This window comes from Vidua chalybeata, chromosome 1 (genome assembly GCF_026979565.1).
Source record: "Vidua chalybeata isolate OUT-0048 chromosome 1, bVidCha1 merged haplotype, whole genome shotgun sequence".
Taxonomy (NCBI): domain Eukaryota; kingdom Metazoa; phylum Chordata; class Aves; order Passeriformes; family Viduidae; genus Vidua; species Vidua chalybeata.
The window spans coordinates 78649988-78672837 of record NC_071530.1 but is presented as its reverse complement, the minus strand read 5'-3'; the positions used below and the strand labels follow the sequence as shown (position 1 = coordinate 78672837).

General features: G+C 37.2%; 1 protein-coding gene across 1 annotated transcript in view; it reads right to left on the bottom strand.

Annotated features, from left to right (window-relative positions):
* Positions 1-22850, bottom strand: part of RETREG1 (reticulophagy regulator 1) — a 64631-nt gene that overhangs the window by 10000 nt on the left and 31781 nt on the right. The window contains exons 4-6 of the mRNA XM_053963053.1: positions 3497-3623; positions 1598-1682; positions 260-397 (exon numbers count right to left, since the gene is read on the bottom strand). Coding sequence (XP_053819028.1) covers positions 260-397; positions 1598-1682; positions 3497-3623 — 350 coding nt within the window. The remainder of the gene's footprint in view (positions 1-259; positions 398-1597; positions 1683-3496; positions 3624-22850) is intronic.

Below are 22850 nucleotides of genomic sequence, written 5' to 3'. Positions count from 1 at the left end.
GTACATCTAATCACATACAAAGAGCTTGCCTTGTTTCTTTCCATGAAGTAATAATTTTCTTATTATCATACCCAGATATTTGACATACGTTGTCCCTCCTTATAAAGCTCATAACAGTAACCAGGTTCAAAGCAAGAAATATCTCTACAGTTGGCTTCTCAGGAGAAAGTAAACTTTCTGCAAGGTAAATAAAATGCTCTGCATACAGAAATACAATAATATTATATAATAATATATGGGACTATAATTAACTACTCACCATATCTTTCTTTTTTCTTCTGGTTGATATATTCCACAATTCCAAAATCTAGTTTCATCAGAACAGCCTTTATTTTGCTGCACAGTTTCTGTCCAAGTTCATTGCACTTAAGGAAGGGACATAAAAAGGCACACAATACTGTGATAAAAATGAAGACAGAGAAAAAAATGGTATTGAAATATTGCTGTACAAGAAGTTACTCAAAAAGCTTAAACGATGCTTTGCATAAGATAACTATTAACTTTACATAATATAGTTAGTTTTACATAAAAATGCATTGTGAAATACCCATGTCAGACACTTTTAAGGTAAAATCCAATTTTCAGAAGCCATTCCTACTCATCACAGAAAATACCATTATATACATACCAATTGACATATTTTTATTATCAGTAAGACATGATTTATGGTCATTATATCTATCAATACCTTGACTTAGTCTGATTTTGATATCTCAACTTGACGAAAGTGACTGTGCAACATTGTGCCAGAATCAACACGATGAAAAAACTTGTAAGCCGACTTCCACGAGACAAAAAATTGTAAACAAATTCTTTCTTTTATCTAACCTAAATTGACCCTCCTTCAGTTTAAAACCATCACCTCTTGTGCTATTGCAGCAGGCAGTGCTCAAATGTTTGTCCCCAGCTTTCTTAAAAGCTCTCTTTAGGAACTGAAAGGCCTCTCCCCAGAGTGTTCTCTTCTCCAGGCTGAACATCCCCAACTTGCTCAGCCTGTTTTCATAGGAGAGGTGCTAGGGCCCTCTGATAATCTCCATGTCCTCTCCTTTGGACTCAACAGGTCCATGTCCTTCCTGTGCTGGAGACTCCCAGGACTCCAGGTGGGGTGTCACCAGAGCAGAGTAGAGGAGCAGAATCCCCTCCCTCCCTCCCCTGTTGGCCACACTGCTCTAGATGCAGCCCAGGACATGTCTGGCTCTTTGGGCTGTGAGTGCCCATGGCTGGGTCATGTCTAACCTCTCATGCACCAGCATCCCCAAGTCCTTCTGGGCAGGGCTGCTCTGGATCTGTTCATCCTCCAGCCTGGGTTGATACCAGGGTTTACCCCAACCCAGGAGCAGCACCTTGCACTTGGTCTCATTAAATCTCATGAGATTCCCATAGGCTGGCCCATTTCTCGAGCTCGTCCAGGTTCCTCTGGATGGCATCCTGTCCCTCAGACTTGTCAACAGCACCACAGAGATTGGTGTCTTCTGCAAACTTGCATGAGTGCGTAAACAGGTATATAAATAAATAAGTAAATAGTCCCTACGCAGAGACCAAATAATGAACACTACACACATACACAAATCATGACAGGAAAAGAGACCATACTTACACAAGACATAGGAGAGGACAACTCCAGGAATGTAACTTCCCAAGACAGTGAAAAATGTACATATGCTGCAGACTAGTAGGCAAAACTGGCAAAAACATTAAAATACACAATTAACACTTTCACTTAAATGATTAGGTCATTTTGCAAAAGGAAGATGTTGCATGCTATGAAATCTAGAATGCAGTGCAAAATTGAAGTTTGTTTTTTAAAACTGGGAATTACTTTTAACACTTCTGGTGAAAATAAGCCTCAAACAGTCCATTTTGGATAATTAGGGATGCATCCCCTCTTCTACCATAAAAACATGCTATTTTTATTCATTTACTGTAAAGATTTAACAAACTCATGTTTATTGTTAAAATTATTAGAAATTATACCCTCATTGCGTGAAAATAGGCTAGATAATTTATATGCAGGAAAAAACCCAACTCACTAATTGCAATATTACAATGCATGCTTGCTGCATGTGTACAAAAGCAAAACATCCTTCCTCCAGCTACAGCTCTCTCTCCTGTTGTATTACTTTGTGAAACTCTTTTCTCTCATATGCTGGCAAGCAATCTCTTGATGCTTGTTGGCTGCTCTAGCACCCCTGTTAATGACAAGGCTGAGCCGAATTTTCAATATAAAATTTGAGATTTGGCCTTTGTGGTGACTGAGACATAACAGTGCATTTTTTCACCACTGCACAGTGCTCAACTGATCTGTTGAAAGTTTGCAGAAAGGAACCATTTGCTTTTGGAGCTGAATTGCAATAATATGGTTAATTCAAAGAAATTTTGCACACAGCATTACTGCCTAATTTGCTTCTAATTATAGCAGTAAAATAATGGCATGGCTTAGAGAATGAGGTCAGGGAAAAGAAGGGAAAACATGCTATCAAAATTGTATTTTCTAAACTAGTATTAGATATCTCTTAACATACAGTTACTGTCATGTTACCACATTACTGATACCACATGTCCTTACTTCACTATAAACTTCTTTTAAATATGACTTTATTGTCCAAATATACAACTGCTCTTTATATAATTTATTAATTTTTTCTAGATAATTTTCATTCTTCTATAATTTTCTTTTTTTTTTCATCCAGTTGCTCATCTGTATTTTCAGTCTAAACTGCTAATATTTGAGTGTGGTGCTATATATGTTCTATTTGCTAATTCTGAATGGCCTGTTTTCAGGAAAGATTTTCTGGCAAAATTAAGAGAGCTTAAAAGAGTCTTCTTTTAACTTGTATTTAGCAATACAAATATAAAAATGTCATATATTATTATCATAATATACATTTATTTTATTTATATTTCTCTTTGGGAAAAAAAAAACATGCTTCATGTTTGACTAGAAGTAAATAATTATATTCTTCCAACCTGGAGGAAAATAAAAGCCTTACTCTTGTCTTGCCTCTTCATGAGCTGGGTTCTCCAGCTCATTTTTTCCAGTAAAAAAAAGGGGAAATCACCAAGTATTAGTGTATAGAAGAAAAATTGCCACAATGAAGTATGAGGAACTCTCTTCATGCAGCTATTCCTGAAAACTACAATTATTTGAGAAAAAAAAAAAAAAAGTTTATGTTTAGGAACATGCCTATTCTTTGCTTTTTCAAGTTTTTATTAAATTATGGTGTTTTCAATTTCCTTTAAAAAGTCCATGGAATAACTGATGAAGTTCCAACAGCTGTAAGGGGATGGACTGTATTGCTTTATAAACTTTACTGTGAACAGATTTTCCCACTGACTACCTACTCATATTATTCACAGCAAAAAGAAGCAGAAACTCATTACTGAATGTGTCAGAATGTACCTTTTTTTTTTTCTTGTTCACTTGTTTTTTTTTCTAAATCTTTCTCACCTTTTTATTAAAAAAATCTTACTGTAAATCTTACTGGGGAGTGCTTACCTTGCCAGGGTTTTGTTCCTTAAAGTGGGACATTTCTTGCAGAAATACAAATAAATTCATCAGTGTTTCTGCAATGCACTGATTTATTCTGGGTCTGTAGTCTTGACTGGAATCGGTGACTTTCCAGCTGAGTAAAACAAACAAAAATACCCGACTTTGTTTACAGTTCATATGGAAGTTGAAATTGGTTGAAAACATCATGTAAAGTCTTAGCCTCTAGCAATCCAATGGCTGTTGCTATGCTAGAGAAACCTGTGCTTCTTTCTTTGTATTTTATGTTGAGCTACTTTGATCTTCTTAACTAAAAAGAAATTAATCTGTTCAGTAGTAGTAGTTTTCAGTCCATAAAAAATTACTGCTTATTCATTCTTGTCATATGAAGACATTGAGTTGAAGGCACAGTTGTCATCGAAATCAAGCAACTGACCCCAAACTTGATTTTAAATCCTATTTTTTCTTTTAAAAATATACCACAGTACTTTTTATTGCCACAAGATGGCAACACATATTAATGCATTTCATTTTATGCATTTAATCCTTGTGCTTTTTCTTTTCTATTTTTGATTTTGTTCTGCAAATGATGATGATGAAACCTAGAAAAAAAGAAATTGCTTTTGGAGTCTTGATGTTTACATTAATTTTCCTACTGAATTTTAGGGTTTTTTTTATTATATTGAAAGGACTGTTTCTAAAGCTTATCTTATGACTGTTCAGTGCTTTTAATAAAATAACAACCTCCCCCAAAAAAACCTTCACCAAAGAATTTTCAGGAAACCATGGGACAGCATTATGTGTCTATCACATTTGGGGCTGATGAGTTTATCCAATACTGAGCTGAAATGGTCATATCATCTTTGTGGAGTAAACAGAGCATCTACAAAAAAACTGGTTTATGAAACAACAAATAATAATAAAGACATGCACAGGCCAGTCCATGTCAAGTCAAACTGGCACAAAGAATGGACAAACCATTGTGCAAACACTGAGAATCTGAAGACAATTCTACACCAGCTTTATTGAGTTACTTTTTGCAAAACGCACTGCTGAGTACACACAGCTTTGATCACAGTGAATGCAAGCTGGCCATGAGCAACTCTGGTCATTTCACTGAGATATATAACCCATTACATGTCTAATGCATTAATAGTAAACGTTTTGTCACAAGTAGATTGAATTACAAGATAAATAAAAATCTGCATTATGAAAAAATGACTGTACATGGGTCGGTGCACAGCCAACAAGGGACACACAGACGGTCAGATCAAACTCGCAAGTCCTATCAGCTATACGCGGTCTCTGAAGCCTCGCTTTTGTAAAAAAGCACGATTTCGCTCAGAAATGCTCCGCGGAGACCCTTCCCTCCCGGCGGTCCTCGTTCGCCACGAGGGGATGGCACAACCGCGGGGACCAGCCAGGGACGGGAGGGGCGGAGGGGACGGGAGGGGCGGGGGGGACAGGGCGGGGACACAGCCACACCGCCCGGGCATCGCCACCTGCATGAAACAGCGGTTTCAGCCACGGGGTAAGGCTCATTGAAGTCCGAACCCCAAAACTGGTGCCCTGTTCCTGACTGCATTATAGTATTTATGGTGTTACAGTGATGTGATTTCCTCTTACACTACGAAATAGTCAGGGTGAGGGATTTTTCCTCCCTTTGAGGAAAACAAACAATGAGCTGTTTAAAACAGTGTGCCCAAAATGCCCTGAAATGCACAGAGCCCTGCGTCTTGGACTAGGTGACTTTTGCAATTTCCCAGCCATGCAAGTCACTGAATGCAGATATTTGCCCGTGACACAGGGTGCAAATAAAACCATAACATAACTCAGAGAGCTCACTGCAGGAACCCAGCTGGAAGGATGAGCAACATTACACAGAACTTTCTGTCTGCATCCCACCCACAGTAGAGATTTCAATTTCCATAATCTCTGATAATTAGTGGCTTCAGGAAAGTATCATACAAGGGTTTTGGCTTACGGGAACTGCAATTTTTATGGATAGGGCTACTCCCCCTAAAGAAACACTGCTTCCACCTTCTGTAAACCATTCTACAGCATTAATAATAAGTATTTTAAGAGCTGCCCATTTATTCCATTACTGAAAACTACTATTATGACAGTGCTCTGAATAATAAAATCCTTTTACAGACTTTTACTCCTACCCGTTATTTGAAATTGTTGACAATCAAAGTAGAACTTTGTGGAAGCATAAAGCAAAAATGAACAGGCCTGATGCCTGCTATCAAATTAGAGCTTTGAAATACCTAGGACAACTGTAGATATGTTAATAATTTTAAGCTGACAGCAAAAACAGACGGGGAAAGACAAAAGCAGAAAGTACAATAAAAATATAAACTATTTTCACCACTAATATAAAGACAATCTAGATTAAAGAGAAGGAGCTATAACAAGGCACAATGGGATAACTAGTAACAATTCAAAAACAAAAATGCAAATTATAAAGAAAAAATGCACATTTGCAGGGAAAGTTCTCTGCAGTTGCCTCGCTTGGTGATAGTGATGCTTTCATTAGCCAAGTTTTTGAAAGCATGAGCTGCAGTGCAGATAAAATACCTTGCTATATGCTTTGGCCCTATGGTCCACATGTGGTACATGGACAAGAAGACAAGCAAGAGGAGTGGATGGTACAGGTGAAATTTGCTTCAAAACCTTGCAAAACCACTACTGAACTCCACAAAAGAGTACTTGGCAGTTGCCTCTAGGCCACAAGAAATCGTAAGACACCTTTGTTAGTTCTATAATAGCTACAATTTTCTATTTTACAAGGAACACCAGGGACTATTTTGAAGCCTTATTCTGATCTTAGGCAATTAGAGGCATAAGAAAGTCAGCTTGCTGATCTTAGGTGTGACCACCAGATGCGCATGCTGCCTCTTCTTTTTCACACCTCCCAACAACTACCAGTCTTGGTGATATCTCTCTTTCCTGTCTTTTTACCCTGAGCTGACTTAAATAGCAGGGTTACCCACAGTCCAGAGCATTGGAACAAGGGGGAAGCAACAGATCCTGGTGAAGGGGGAGTGAGAAAGAAAGGCGGTACATCATATAGTGGCAGGTACAACATATAATGTATGTACACAAAGACAGAGAGGTTATGTCATGGCCCTGTAAAAACAGAGATAATTATTAAGCCTGCATTAGATCAAAAGGAAACAGGCACACAATAATGCATACCCCAGAGAAATTAATTTTCCAGTGGTCACATTTAAAGATAAAAAGGGAAAAAGAAGACACGTGAATTCATGTAGATGACGAATGTGGAGTGCCTGACTATGACATAACTCAACCAAGAATATAAATCTATTTCAGCATAATATTAGTACATTACTTAAATGTGAACCCTATACTTCCTGCCAAAACAGCTTTGGGGACTGGTGTCCCAGTGCTCCTTTGGGGATAAGTAGCCAACTCTGAAGACTTTTAAAGGCTTTCGTGGGTCATTTAGAAAGAATAACATTTTATGCTCCCATCACTTATCCTTAGTTTGATATACAGTGCTACACTTCCATTCTAAAACTACTGTCAATAAGGTTGAGGGCGTTCAGAAAAAATATATTACTCACATCCTTCTGACTGCCTATTGCATCATTTCTATAACTGAGCAAATATATAAACTGTTGCCTAGTAATTGTAAAAAAAACCTAGCCAAAACACTCTACCACCCAGACGCTTCCACTGATCACAGTCACAAACCCTGGCCAGAAGAGGCAGAGGCATTACATTTGCTAAAAATGACTGATGGTGTCACGCTCCCACTTCGTAGCTAGACATCTGCTCAAGCAAAGCCCCATCACATTTCTCTCAGAAAGGTCAGCAGATCTCATGTTACTGGTTTAAAGATCTCTTCGTGCTGTGCTGGATTGTTTTGAATTATGCGTACACAGTTTTCTATGTATCTTCATGCAGATACGCTACTCAGAACTGCAGCAGTGACAGGAGAACACCATGATGTGGTGGATCAGAAGGACTGCACCCACATAAACATAGAGTTTGTAATTATAGAGCTTCTAAACTCTCTTGATTTCCCAGCTGTAACCACACACATTAGAAGCCTGTGCACTCTGTAATTTTCAGGGTAACTTGGAATGTAGTAGTCAAGGTGGAAGAACCCAAAGTTACATTGCTAAAGATATGTAAATTAAAATATGGGTAATATGGCTATTTGGTAGTTTCTAAAAAGGTAGTATATAGAACCTATAGAATGGTGCAACTGTAAGGGATCTGGATATCAAAGGACAAATAGGCAACCAGGAGTTCATCATGAAACTTAATCAAATGAAATCCAGGGTATAAACTGTTAGCAAACCCCAATCAAGCAGGTCTACCCTTTCAGAGCTTTCACAGGTTTCTTCTGTAAGAAAGAAGTCATCACAGTGCAGAAGGGAGTGATTATAATGATACAGTTTTTCTCTGAAGCAAACATTTTATACCTGAAGACCTATACAAAAAAAGCAGGTTTTAAATTTTGTCTTCTAAATTATTAAGGTATAGAGATAAAGGGTTTAAAATAGTATCTAGACTAAAAAGGTTTGTGTTTTTATTTTACATAGAAATTTAAGGAGGACATATACTGAAAATGAAAATAAACACCCCTTTCTCTTTCCAATATATAAAATAGTGTTAAAAGGAAATTTCACAGTTAAGTATATTAAAGTACCAGTGGCAAAACCTCTAAAAGCTACTATTGAACTGTGGTGGAACACAATGCACTATTGATTAGCCTTACAAACACACAATGTAACACATTTGTGAATGTTATGTGCACTATGTAGAAAGACAGAATGGCCAGCACTACTAAACTCACAGCACAGCATCCTAATGACCTATGTGGCTAATTTTAAAGGTGACTATGTAAAACTGGGCTCTATCCTGTGCCACTTTTGGATCCTATGCAATCATTAAGTATACTAAAATAATTGTATTTGTGTCATGTGGCCATGACCAAGTTAACAAGACCTGCAATTTAAATGAATCACTGGGATACTATGTAAAATTGTCCTTGCATCAAAGACTTCCACAAAAGAAAAAGCAAAAGCAGGATGCATCTACAAATATACCCCATTCTTCAGGAAGAATTTTCATCTATCACCTTTTTGCTCCAAATATTGCAAAGCTTTTCTAACAGAAATCTCTTCAGCTTGTAGATATCCATATGTACCCTATTTCCCATTGCTAATCCACAGGTGCTGCATAGATTTAGGCTCACTAACATGGTACTGTGGCTGACATCCTTCAACAGATCACACTTGACCATCCCTTCAATGTTGAGTATTTGGCACCTTGGAATCTCTAAGATATAGAGACAGATCTCATTTTTAAATTGAAGCTGGAGAATGTAGTTATCAACCTTAAAGAGTAGCCAACATTTCCCAATCCAAAAATCTCCTTTAATTATCATACCTCCAGTACTACAAATACATTGTTTATTAAAACAAAATGAATTGTGTAATACTGTGTATCATTGCTTCTCAAACTCTTAAAGTGTTTTGTTCCCAGCCTCGTCTATCTGCATCTGACACTTCAATTTCTATTAACAGCGCATCCGTCCAATTTGCTGTTCCTGTTTTGGCTTTTTCCCAAGGGAAGGTGTGGAATAAAAGCTGGCAAAAAAATCTTATTTCACAGCTTTCTTCCTTTTATTTCCTGACCAAGATGATTTTTTGTAATATTACTGTACAAGAAATATGTTTAAATCATCAGCATTTGATGAGGCTGGATATGCCTTTCCCACTGGACTGCATAGCAGGTGGGGCCATGTGACAGATAAGCAACTTTTCATCCCTAACTCCTTATACTCCTTGCACAGAATGTTAAACCAAAGCCATAATTATATTTTCTTCTCTTCAACTGACACAGGAACATTTTACCACTGGTGTCCTGCTAAACAATATTAATTCAATAAATTAAGGTAGTTTTTTTGCTTATATTACTAGTAGAGAACAAAGTTTTCTGAAAATGAAAGCAAACTTATAAAAATACACTGAAGTGTTCTGTAAAGAGACAGGGGAATTCATCTTGTCCAACAGATTGCTTAAATGAAAACAATGACCCATTACTAACAACATTTTACTTTAGAGGGCATGTGTTCATCTATTCAGGTATAATACATCAGTCATCTTATGAAGTCTTAATAAGGAGCTGCACTGTATTTCTTCAGCTGACTGAACACAAACTGGTTAATTCCAGCTTTTTTTGAAGGTGATTCCAATATACAAGTTCCTCAATACAGCAGATGGGATTAAATGTTGTCACTTTTTGCTGAATGTTCTGCTAAGACAAACAAAAGATACTCCAGCTAAATTGGAGCGTTTCCAGCTCCTCTGGGCAGACTCTGGAGAGCAGACTGGCAGGCCAGCTCCCATAGGAAACCCTTCCTCTGACCTGTACTCCTCCTGCCCAGCTCCCTGAGGAGAACAACAGCTACTGCTGCAGTTCGAGGTCATTCAAAGCATGATCTGACAGTCAAGTGCCATTAGTCCAAATTAATCACTTAAGTCATTAAGTTTTTTTTAAACGTCTCTTTGCATGAGAAGGGAGTGTTTCAGTGCCATGTAAATACTATTATTGACTTGCTTGCTGTTTAGCAAAGACTATAATGCTGGTAAATATGTGCTGCTGTCCTTTTACCAAGATGGTCCAAGGGCTGGGATCCTTCAGGTCAGGTTCCCATTTGCAACTGTTACAAACACAAAAGAGATATTTTTGCACAGAAAAGTAAGGAAACTCCTTGCTAAGCAACAAGACCATAAAGTTCCATTTGCAGAACTTTAAACAGATCTGCCCAGCTGTTGGAAGTAATTCTTTTGGAATTATTTTTCTCTTGAAAAGACAACTCTTTTAGTGCTTTCTCACAAAATCAATTGATTTTTCTACTTCACAGCTTCCACATTCTTCAGCTGGGATATTCCTAGCTCAAGGCCTTTCAAAGTCAAACAGCTAGGAAAGATGAGCTTAGTATTCCCTGAAGTGCAGAATAGCTGCACAAAATAAAAAAAAAATTAAAAAAAAAAAGAAAACAAAAGGAAAACTGTATTTTCATGTGCCAAAGTGCCAAAGAATATTTTTTTTAATTACTCTCTGTGTTACCTAAAAAGATGACTGTAACTTTTTCTGTGCACAACTTCATTTTGTCTCTTTTCCATGGGTTTTAAGGTATTTTGTAGAAGTAGGTTATCGCTTACTACTCTGATGCCTTACTGAAAGTTCCTAAAGCCAAATGTTCCTACCACTTCAGGATCAATATTCACAGTGTCTTTTATACATTCTTGACTATAATTAGATTCCTCACAAAATGTCAATTTCAAGAAAAAAAAATTATACTGCCTTACACCAAAACTGCAGTGGACCCGATGATAAAGAATTACGGAGGGAAGATATCTCCTTTTGCTAAATTGTTTTCAATCCTCTACCTGCAGCCATGTGTTTCCTCACTGTTCTTCAACTGTTACCAGCCATGATCACGTGCCAAAACACAACAGAAGATAGAGTGGGTACCTGCTCTTCACAACTCTTCACTTTTTGCCTAGCCATACTAAGAAGTAGTTGTGCATCTGTTCCTTTGCTTATTTTTCATTTTAATTCGCAGTATGAATAAGAGAGTATTGACCAATGCCACATATTTAACTATGATGTAACAATGGTCATGAAATACACTTGTTACACAATATTACATATTTTCTGATGTAGGACATGAACTTGGAGAGAGGACGTAAGAAGTATTTGCATCTGAGAAGGGCTTACAAGGAGAGCACTGCACTGAAACCAATCAGGGATCAAAGCTCATTCTGCACCTTCCACAAAAATACCACTGCTCTCCTTTTTTAAATGCTTACAAGTTGAAGCTTTGATTCAGTGTGCCCTTAAAATTACACCATTATCTGTACATTTACATTACAATTTCTTCCTTTGCAATTGTAAGATTAATTGCCCCTGTACAGCTCCCATAGTTCCTCCTTCTATTCCCTCTTGTTTAACTTGGACTAAAATATTCTGACGTCCACCAAGCCTCATTAGCACTTCTTTAGCAATGTTCTCCAGTTGTATCCTATTTGTTATGACCAAGACAAAAAGGCAAAATAATTTCAGGAAAAGAAATTGGAAGACACAAAAGGATGAGGGATGAACATCAGGGTCAGTTAATTTAATAGTAGCTTCAAAAATGATAAATGGCCAGAGCAGGCTCTGTTACGTTTTCCCAGGTTACTGCTTTAGAAAAGTTCATCTTTTTTCTTCCAAAACCAAAACTCTCAACTTTGATAGAAAAACAGGTCTTAGGGTCTTAGGCCTTCTGTTTAGCTGCCAAATTTTGCTGCAAGCCTTTATAGAGAAAGAATTATGAACAAAACAAATTAGATATCGTTACAAAGCTGAAAACTTTTTTTAAGGGGTCACACATATTTCTGGTTTTCTTTATTGAAAAAGAAACAATTGAACAAAGTGGAGACCTCACCAAACATTTTTTGAAGAAGAGCAATTAACACTTTGGTGGTTATCAGTAATGAGTCAACATTTCCTTAAGAGAAGAAAAAATGCTACGTGCAACTACAATTAATTGTAATCTATGTCATATATATATAGGGCACAGCCCAGATATCCCTGCAAACGGAAATGTGTAGGTGACCCCACCCCTGCAGAGACCCAATTGCCCCTGGGGATCCATTCACCCACGCTCATCCAGTTAGGGGGCCGTGCTTGAATGTGCTGCTCTAAAACAGACAACCAGAGCTACCTCCTGTGTTTCATCTCCCAACACACTGACAAACATACTGGAAAAACATCCACATAAATTTAAATTTTAGATTTAAATTTAACTAGAAGAAATCAAACCCAAAACCATAATGAAATGCCCAATTCTGATCCCTGTAGTTGCTTAATTGCTTAGATTTGCCTCTGTATGCTGGCATTTTGTTCACTAACTTCTAAAAAAAAGCATCTCTTTCTACATATGTGACAAATGCTCTTTTTACAACATCAAATATTTCATTAACACCATTTTGATTAGCATCAAGACTATGGAAAAACCATGTGAACTTTAAGAATTCTAGATTATAAACTCTGTCATAGCCAAACATCAATAACATCTACATTTCAAATATCTATTTTAAAAACTATTTGGTTAAATTTAATTAGGATATTCATTTCATAGGAATGTGTTGAATCATATTTGAGAAAAACAGTATTTTGAAAATTGTTATCCAAAAAAAAATTGATCCAATAACTTTTTTTTTGTCCTGACTGTTGGTTTTATCAGCTAATTAAAATAAAAGCAGAACTTCAGAAACACAGGCGTACCTCAAAGGGACCCAGTGCCCTATCTCACAGAAATGAGTTAGTGTTCTGTCAGTAGCATGGCTCCAACTAAATTACTTCCATGCCTGGCATATTGAGGTTTTGAAGGAAAAAGTGACCAGGTTAGAAACCACACTATTTTCTTCCTTTCACCTTCAGTTTAAGAAGTATCTCAGAACTGTTCCATTTACCCCCTACCAGACATTAAGACTCACACTTCCCTCCTGAGAAGGTTAGCATTAGAGGCAAAGCCCTCGAGAAGCAGAAGATCGTTTACAACGCAGAGAAAACTGATCTCAGGCTGAGCACTCAGGAGCACACACAGATTAATTACATGAAGCCTCAATCCTTGCTGCACTGCACGGGAGGGCCAGCACAAGCAAAGTACAGTACCTGTCATCTTGTCCCAGATCCTCACTGTCTGGCATTTCAGATGTAAAAGGGAGTTCTCAGTCTCTCTCTACCAATCTAGATAATCCAGGCAACAATCTTCTAGTCTGTTTTGTGTTTTAGGAGCCACCAGCCAGGCACCTGTGCTGCTCACTGCCAGGAAGAATGCTCCTTGCTCAGAGAGCAAATGTTTACAAGACATCCTAAGAGCTGCTGGTCTTGAATGAAGTTCAGAGCGGTCGGCTTTGATTGGCCGTGGCTATAAATAAACAAGTCGTGACTCACCTCACACACTATGACAGGGTGTTTAGTAGCAAGCACAGTCAAAAGCCAAACAGTTTGTTTTCCTTCTGGTCATGTGAGGGAGAATCACCACCCATTTAGTACTTTTATTTTTCTACTTCTACTGGAAATCTTCCTCAATATCTCCCATTTTGCTCAGGTGTAAGTAGCAACCCAAAGGATGAGAAGCTAAATCACTCAAATGTTAATAAAGTGAAAGGCTTGAAAATATGAGAGCAAAGAATTTATTCTTAAAACTATAAAAAATCCTTTTTTTTCTCCCTGCAAAGCATCAGTCACAAGCTGTCAGAAGAAGCCAAATTATTCTCCAATGACTAAATTCACAGATGAAAAAAATGCACAAAAACTTAGTAATTCTTTTAAATAAGGAATAGGAAGGCAAGTTTTCAATAATGATTAATTGCATTGCTTTTACGTTCTGATTCCAAGCTCATCTGTGTTACTAGATGACACAAGCAAAAACGACGCACCACAGCTTTGGTCACGATGAAGAGACTAATTTATTTTCTCTGACTCTAATCATTTATAGTTTTTAAAAGGTGCCAGTGGATTGGAGGGTGAACGTGCCACCTCTCCAACGACACTGGACAAACTACCTGTACATCAAATTTCTCCGCCTCTATGAAAGAATGCAAAACAATAGGTTATTTACAGAAAGTTGTGTGAGAAAGTTCTCTACAAGAATGTAAACTCAGAAGGCTTTAAAAAACTCTTAAGAATCAGGGTGACACATCTGCCACAACTAATCTTAGATAGGAATACCAGAACACTGTGTTGAAAGAGTCCTCAAAAACTGAAGTATGCTGGCAGAAGGAAGCTTTCTGCCAAAATACTTTGATTGATTCTGTGAAGGTGAATTGAATATGGATTTCCTCCTACGGCTTTTCCTCCTGTTGCTGCATGCAAGACAAGGATTCTGTCACTCCAGCTACACCAGCTACGTCTCTATTAATTTTCAACACCCCCGCAACCTTATCTGTGCTGGTGAAGCTTTGTCACACAGTCCAAGACTCCAAGGATCCGTATGTCTGTTGTTCAGCACATGGCTCAGCACTGCTCCTTCACACAGCTCCCCTCCCTCACTGAACAGGCTGACCTGTTGTTCTTAATATATTTTCAAATCCACATTACATCCAGAGACCTTCACGTAAGAAATCTCTTTTTCTAGGAAAAAACCCAGCAAGATTTACACCTGCCTGTCCTGCATGAGACAGTAAGAATTGTCCTGGGATGTCAAATGTTAAAAATAAAAAAATAAAAAAATAAAAAATAAAAAATAAAAAAAAATAAAAAGCAAAGCTGGAAAAAAGATATGCCATGTATCTTTGATTTGCTAAGCTATATGTGGTGCATTGTGAGTAATGCATAATTTCTGGAAAGCTGTTTAACTTTTAGAACAATGAAGGATTCTACCCCTTCTTCTTTTTTTTTTTCATACAAATTTCTTCAAAAGGACTAGTAAGGCCTAAAAAACCAGGAGTAAAGTCCTCTGACTAAATGATGCAATGAAATATATAAAGAAGCATTAATAAATGTCATGCCTACAACTGAGACTTTCCATGATCACTGATACCTCCATATTCCAATGTAATCATTTTTTTGTTTTCTTTCTTTTTCTTTTTTCTTTTCTTACTTCTGATAGTTATAGATGAAATAACTAAAAGTTGAATTTCTTCAAGCTTGCCCTGAAAAAACAGAGCTGCTAAATTCAAAAATCTTAATGAATGAAATGATTCTGTATAACAGTTTCATCTTCAGATTGAACTTGTGATGTCTTCTAATTAGGAAACAAAGCAAAACACATAGGAAATCTGCAAACACATATGAGCATCTATCAAAATTTAAATGCAGCATCAAATATGAAAGCAAACAAAACTGAACCCCTTATGCAACTTGGGCTGCTTTAGTTTCCATGCACTGCAATATACTCTTACACAATCACATAAATTTACTATGTTAAATGCCTTTTTACAAAATATTCCATTTTAATGCATTTGATGATTGCACTCAGAAGCTGAAAAGCTTTCAGTATCAAGTCTATCCTTGTATTTCAGCCTTGGAACTTGATGTACTCCAAACTCTTCAAAGTGCAGCTTTGGACTGTTCATTTCATTGTCACACTCTCCACACAGAGCTTATTGCTACAGCAGAAAAACTGTTTACGTTTACAATTCCTTACAATTCTTTTCTTGCTCTCACTGAGGCAAGGAGGATAATATCACCTTATTTACTTATTCATAAGGAAGACCTGGAAAGATTAGGTTCAAAACTGTCTACTAAATGAGTACCTATCTAAAATGTCAAGGACCTGTTAAGCTGGAATTAGAGCATTTATAAAACACTTCAATACTTTAGTATTGAAGTGGTATTCTAGTGGTATCACTGCTCATCACTTTTGAAAATCATACTTGAGAACAGCATGAGTACATAATTAGTGGAACTGCAATCACACTGAAGTATTTTGCTTGATATCACAAAGACTATATAGAAAAATCATCTAATTTTTTTCATCATTCTAAATTCTTCTGCACCCAAGGGAATTGGAGTTTGTATTGGCCCATCTGGAGGTTTCTTGCAGAACAGGTTCCATATTATTTCACAGCAGCATGAGATGGACTGACCTCTCCAAGAACACTTGGGTGGAAACAGCAGGTAAACAGAAGTACTGTACCAAATCAGGCCAAAGGGCTTTGGCATCTTTTATTGTGTCCAAAAGGAACAGCCAAGGAAAAAATACATTGCTGCCTTCTACAGATAGTCTTCCAGACTCCAGCTTGTGGTGATTTAAGCCAGCAGTGATGCCTGTATTTTAGCTCTGAGTGGATTTCCATCCTATGGTAACACCTACAACATCTTGTGGCAAGGGCATCTGCAGCTTAACTGCATACTGTTTGGGAACAAAAAACCAGCCAACCCCCACCCAATATTGTTTGCTCTGGTCTAGCCACTTCAACTGGTTTCCAAGATGTCTGATACTGGAGCAGGTAGATGACAGTTAACTCTCTTCAGCTTTTCACAGCGATTTATTGTTTTTGCAGACCATTATAGTTGTTTTTTGATGGGACTGCAAAATTGAAAGACAAAGCTGTTTAGAAAAGAGCTTACAATTTTTTATCATTGCTAAAAATCAGTTTTAAACTTCTCCAATATGGAAAACTTAAAGTGACTAGAAATGACAGAATAAGAAAGGAAAGTATTTTCCTACCCATGTTATTTTTCAAGGAGATCCTTATTTTCTTGCTTAGTTGCAGCTAAGCCCTGCATTAACTGCAGTGGGCTTGAGTCACGCTTCTCTGTCCTTCTAAGTTCCTTCTTGCCACTTTTGAGGCCTCAACTCACATGACTAATCCATGCTTCTCTGAGCTACTTCTTTGTCTGAGCTGCTAGATTCCAGCCTTGCCGTGTCTCTCTCACTTCTTGCATCATTTTCTGAAATTTTCCCTCCCCTTGGCTCTGTTGATTCTTCAACAGAAAGAACAACCCCTTCTACGTTACAGTGAATTCCTCCTCCTTGTGCTATTACTTCTGAAAGAAACATGGAAGCCCTTGGTTTCGTAATCAAGAGGAAGAAGATTCTATCTACAATGTCCTGCTCTTGGTCAGCTCATTCATCTTTAAAAGTCCAATTTTGCTCACCTGTTTCATTCGTGTAAGCTCTTGCATGCCTTCAAACATCCTCACTATTCTTTTGTAAATTCTTCCTGTGTTTACCATAACTAATTTAAGGCAGGAGAGACCAGAAATGTAGTTATTCCCAGTGAGAGCATACTATTATTTACTCATTTTGACCTCTTTTCTCATGCTCTGTTGGCTGTCATTACCACATTTTTACACAGAGCTTTCCAGAGTACCTGATCTTCTTTATGTTATTTGGATAACTTTAGGAATAAATTCTTCTTACTTCTGCTTCTCTCCATTATCCTGTTTTCTAAGCTGACCTCTTCTAGACCTTTCTGAAAACTTCCTTGAGAGCTGTTGAGTAACAGCTCTTTATTGTCAGGTATGAAGACACCCCAAAAGATGTGCTGGCATGTATATCAGATTGACAGTCTGCCTGACATATTGCTTGATCAGGGAATCCAGAGAATCTTACCAGTTTTGCTCTAGCTGAGTACAGACTTGGACTGAACATGTATGAAAATTATCAAGTAAATGACCTTTTCCCCAAATAGCATGGACATCTATGCAAAATTTTCCTTTTACCGGCAGGCACCAAAGACTGCACAAGCCTTCAGCAAAAGAAGGGAAATAAAAGCTATGCTCTTGCCAGAGACAAGGAAGCAGCCCCACTGAAAAGCTAAAAAGGATTGGAAATAGTGTCACATACACTGTTTTACAAATTCAGATAGATACTGATGATGCTCAAAGGTTTTAGGAGGTAGGTGGTGTGTCCCACCCAGGCTGCAAGCTTTCAAAGATTTTAATTAATCAGCCTGTGGCATGCTTTAGCTGGACAACCAGCTCCAGAACCACTCACAACCACTGCTGCCTTCTATGTCTCTCCTCACCTAAAAGGAAACACAGTGCTTTCAATGTATAACCCTGAGTCTCACTTCCAATAATGTGAATGAAAAACAATGAACTCCCTACTGTACACTTAAAGACACCCTAAAAACCCTCAACTGACATTAGAAAAAGTATATATAATCTACACACACACACACACACACACATATATATATATATATATACACACACACAATCCCACTCCCAAAAGAACATCTAGTTTAGTTTGCATTTCCAGAACTAATGGAAAAGTCTATCATTTTACTTTATGTAGATGGTTTGTACTGATGTTATGTTCAGCAGAAGCATGGGTTTAAAAATTACCATGATTGTCAAAGACATGTTTAGGATGAAAATGAATGTGTAATGACTTTTAATGCTATTGAAAAAAAATCATATTATTAACATACATGAAGTCCTCCAAAATTACCTATTTCCCCTCTTCTTCAATTTAGGAAACTGAGTAAAATGATCACATTTTTGTGTGTGTGCGGGCATGTGTACATTTATATATTTATAAGCACACACATATGAAAGTATCTGTTTTACCATATTTCATTAATTTGAAGGGCATGCCCGATTTTCCCGTATTTTCAGCCAAAATTTGCTAAAGGTTTCCTGTCCTGATTCTTTCTATGTAAAGCTGAATTCAAACTGCAAATACTTATTATATTTACTTAACTTTGAGGTCTCTCCATACACTGTGAGATATACAAAGGAGGCTGGTTTTAAAAGAGAAGAGACCTTTCATACAAGCATAAGTGAAAAATACTCAGACTGGACCTGCTGGACCCGCTCAGTTCTTTGCTGGGGTATTATTCCAGATGAAACCACAAGCAGTAAGCAGTGTGCTAAAAAATATTAAGACACCTATTACACACAAAACATAGTCTGGTATTTAGCTGTACCAAGGTTCAGGATTGGAAATAAAATAAAAAGAAAAAAAAAATCTTTAAACAGTTGAAGACGAATAAAAGCAAAGAATGAAAGTGCTCAGGAAAATTTTTCTTTCTTCACGGGATTCTGCATTTTATGCAGGATTCTTATTTGTACCTGGATGAAATAATTAATTGTTAAACATTTTTAAGATCACAAGTTGCATTTTCAGAAAAAAGCACCCCAAACAAACAGCATTCCATTTTGACAAAAAAAAAGTAGTGCAACATTCAAAAAGCTAAATAAGATACCACATGCAAGAAATATTCACTGGGCAGAACAAAGCACATTAATATGTATTTTTAGAGAATCATAAAAAATTGAGTATGAAAGCAAACTGACTAAACAGACACCAAAACCTGATTTGTATCAGCAACAATGAGTTGTCACTATGAGGTTTTAGTGTTTCTCACAAAGCACACATAATAATGCTCTCTGGTGCATGACAATATTTCCAAGTTTTAAACACAAGCAGAAAGAGGAGTTAAAAGAAGTAAGAGACACGTCAACGGCAGTTTTAAAAGCAGATTATTAAATTTTAGTCACATGAAGACAGCAAATCCTGCTGTTTACAAATATGACAGATCATGCTGGATTTGTGTGACAAACAGGAGCTGGAGACAGGAAGGTAGATCTTACCACTAAGGGTGAAAATCTCAACTGCTCTGTGACTTTTTGGCCATGGAATCTTGTTAAACAGCTATAAAAGAAACACATATTTGGAGGCAAAAAAAAAAAAAAAAAGACTAAACAAAAAACCCAAACCCACCTAGCAATGTCTCAACCATTTCTGAAGATAACTGAGTATTTTCTCAAAATTTTCAAGAAACCTTTTACATATTGTTTCATGAAATTATTTGATTTATTATACTGCATTTCTACCAAGGTACTAGTTCTCTCCTAGTTCTCATGATCTGTAATTCAGTCAAGTCATATTAAAATGCTTTTTTTCCCCCTAGGCATAGCATACATGCTACTCAAGATTCTGAAACCTGCCCATCTCCCTGTCTCTTTGTAGCACTCTGAATCTGTTTCTTCTCAGCAGTTGTTTTCTTCTCCTACTGACAAAAAGATGAACTATATGAAAGGCAGACCATACAGCAAGATACTCAGACCACATTCTGAGAGCACCTATGTCTAAAAGATCTTGCTGGTATGCTCACAGTTTGCTTAGATGACACACCATTACTTCAACGCCGCAATCATCCTATGAACATGAGGATAGGAGACAGTTTTCCACCTAATTATATAATTTCTTGTTTGGTGCAGAGTAAGAAAATCTCTCCAGAGAGAGATTAGTGCAATTTCAAGCCATAACTAGATCCAAGTCCAGGTCACCAGCTCTCAATTAGACCTTAGAAGCTTAAGGATGAATAACTTCAGGACTTCAAATACAGTATAATGTAAACACAGCACACAGTTATATATCATTCATCATTTTCACTGACACCAACCCTATTCTTCTGTCCCAGCACAAATAGCCAAACTTTTGATTAATATTCAGAATTGCTAGCTGAGCGCTTTCATAGTAGGTATGATTCATTTTGATTCCTTAAGCTTCACAGCCTTTTTCAATGCCTGTGTAGTGGAAGTGAGACAGATAAGTAAATGGCTGCAAATTCATCAACTTACTAAGATCAACTTATCTATTTGTTTGCTTACTATGTGACAAGACATGAACTCTCCGGTGTTTACATGTCCAATGGTAAAATTGCAATCATATTCTCTCCCTTTTAAATGAGCTTTTTTTCATTAAAATTGTCTTTCTTCAGTCTCAGTGTGGTAGTGCAACTGTGGCAAAAGAAAAGATTATTAAATTATCACTAACATTACTCAATTTCAAGGCTATAATTTTATGTGATGAAGAAACTGGTAATCTGTAGGCTACATCTGTATGCTACTTTCCAACTCCAACACTTATAACAGCAAGTTAGTAATTCTGATATACTATAAGAAAAACAGTAACAATTTATATAAGCAAATTTTTAAGTATTTACAAACTAAAATCATGGAGAAAATGTCAGAGTACATGCCACTTTAGAATGCATGTATTTGTGTACGCTGATCAATCAGCTGGTTTAAAAAAAATAAAGGAACCTGAACCACAGTTGATATTACGTTTTGACCTCACATTATAGCACTACCAGCTGAAGAAAGAAAGCAGACATAAACTTCTTAAATGCTAACATCAAAACTTAAAGAAAATAGTTCTTCCTAGTATCACTTGTGACAACATAGAACGGTAAGATAGGTAATAATGAGAAGCAGCAGCAAGAAATACATTATACAAAGCAACAGTACGCTTCACACAATGGCAATTCATACACATACACAATTAGAAGCTGGGTAAGATGGTTAATTCTGAGTGCACTGATTAAAACAAAGCTAACTTTATCCTGAAGTGACTAGGTAAACCACTTGCTTCACAAAGCTTCTCTAAAGTGAATACTTGTCAAACCCAACCATTCTGCTCTTTTAATATCCAGCCCTCTGTGAAACATCTGCAAATTTAAAGCAATGAGAAGCCAATGCAACACCACACAGCTCCATGGAAAAGGCAGAGGGGTAGCCAAGACTGCAAGAGAGAACTCAGCACTCTCCCGCAACCACCAAAAAAACTACAGTCAAGTGGCACCTGGGCTAGTAGAAGTCAAGAAGGGTTCAGACAAGGGATGATGATCAATGAGGACCTGCAGCTTAACCCGTTTGTCAGCAAGGGCACCTGCTGAGTTGTGACTGAGAGGAATCCCCCGAGCTGGCCAGGCGAGCGCTGCCAGAGCACTCAGCCAGAAGGGCAGAGCACCTGATAACCTTCACCCTGCTGGAGAGGATGACAGGACCCATGGCATTCTGCTCAAGGGCTGACAGAACCGCTGGGAAGTCAAAACTAACTTCAGTTAGCTAGGCTTTTGTCCCAGAGATAAATTTGCCATTCCCTACTCCTTTACTATTAATTTTTATTTAAATTCAGGGCATTTCAGAAGGTGGTTTAGAACACAGGTGTACACCATTTGTATTGTACAGCACAACAGCCGCTCCGGTCATCGCTAAAACTTCCTTTTCCTCACTTCTAAAGGGACATCAAAAAACGTATAAAGAATCCTTTTTTATTAAGCTGTATGAAATACACTTTAAAAGTGAAATTTGTTGCTAGAAGACTGAAAAATTAATTAATTGGGAAAACCCCTCTCTACTCAGACTTTTACTTTAATTCAGTGAGGTGGTTTTTTCATATTAAAAAACGCAAGGAAAAAAAACACAAAAAACCCTCCTAAATCCAAAACAAAACAAAATAAACCCACAAAAAAACCTCCTGTGCATACCTGTGTTCTAAACCCCCCAAATAATTTATCTGGGAAACATTCAGAGCACTTTAAATACATAATTTTTCAACTGCTTTTCAGGTAACCTGCAGTGCTTTTCACCTTCTTTCAGTGACTAAGAAAGCCCCCAAAGACTAATTTCCTTTTAAAAGTACTCATTACAAAAGAAAGCCCCTCTTCAGTATGTTTTGAGTTTGATTATTGATTGAAGAAATAAGTATTTTCCAAGGTACATCTGCAAGAATTTTGAACAAAACATTTGAAACTTTAATAAAAAAGTTATATTTATGTGTCGTTTTCAGACACTTCTCTTTCTGTGTATCATCATATTGAGTTTCTAGCTGAATTCCCACACTTTGAGACTTTGATTATAATAAAAAATATCTGATTCAGCTAAGTGGTTAGGACAGAAGTTGTCAAGGTACACATTCTAAGAAAATTGTCTTCACACAATGGAAACAGCTTGATGCTGTACAGCCCTGATATGAGAACTCCATCCAGTAATTGTTCGGACACATCTCAATTTGTGTTCTAAGGCAAGCTACATATATTTAGAACAGTATTTTTTTAAAGATCAGACATGCAAACCT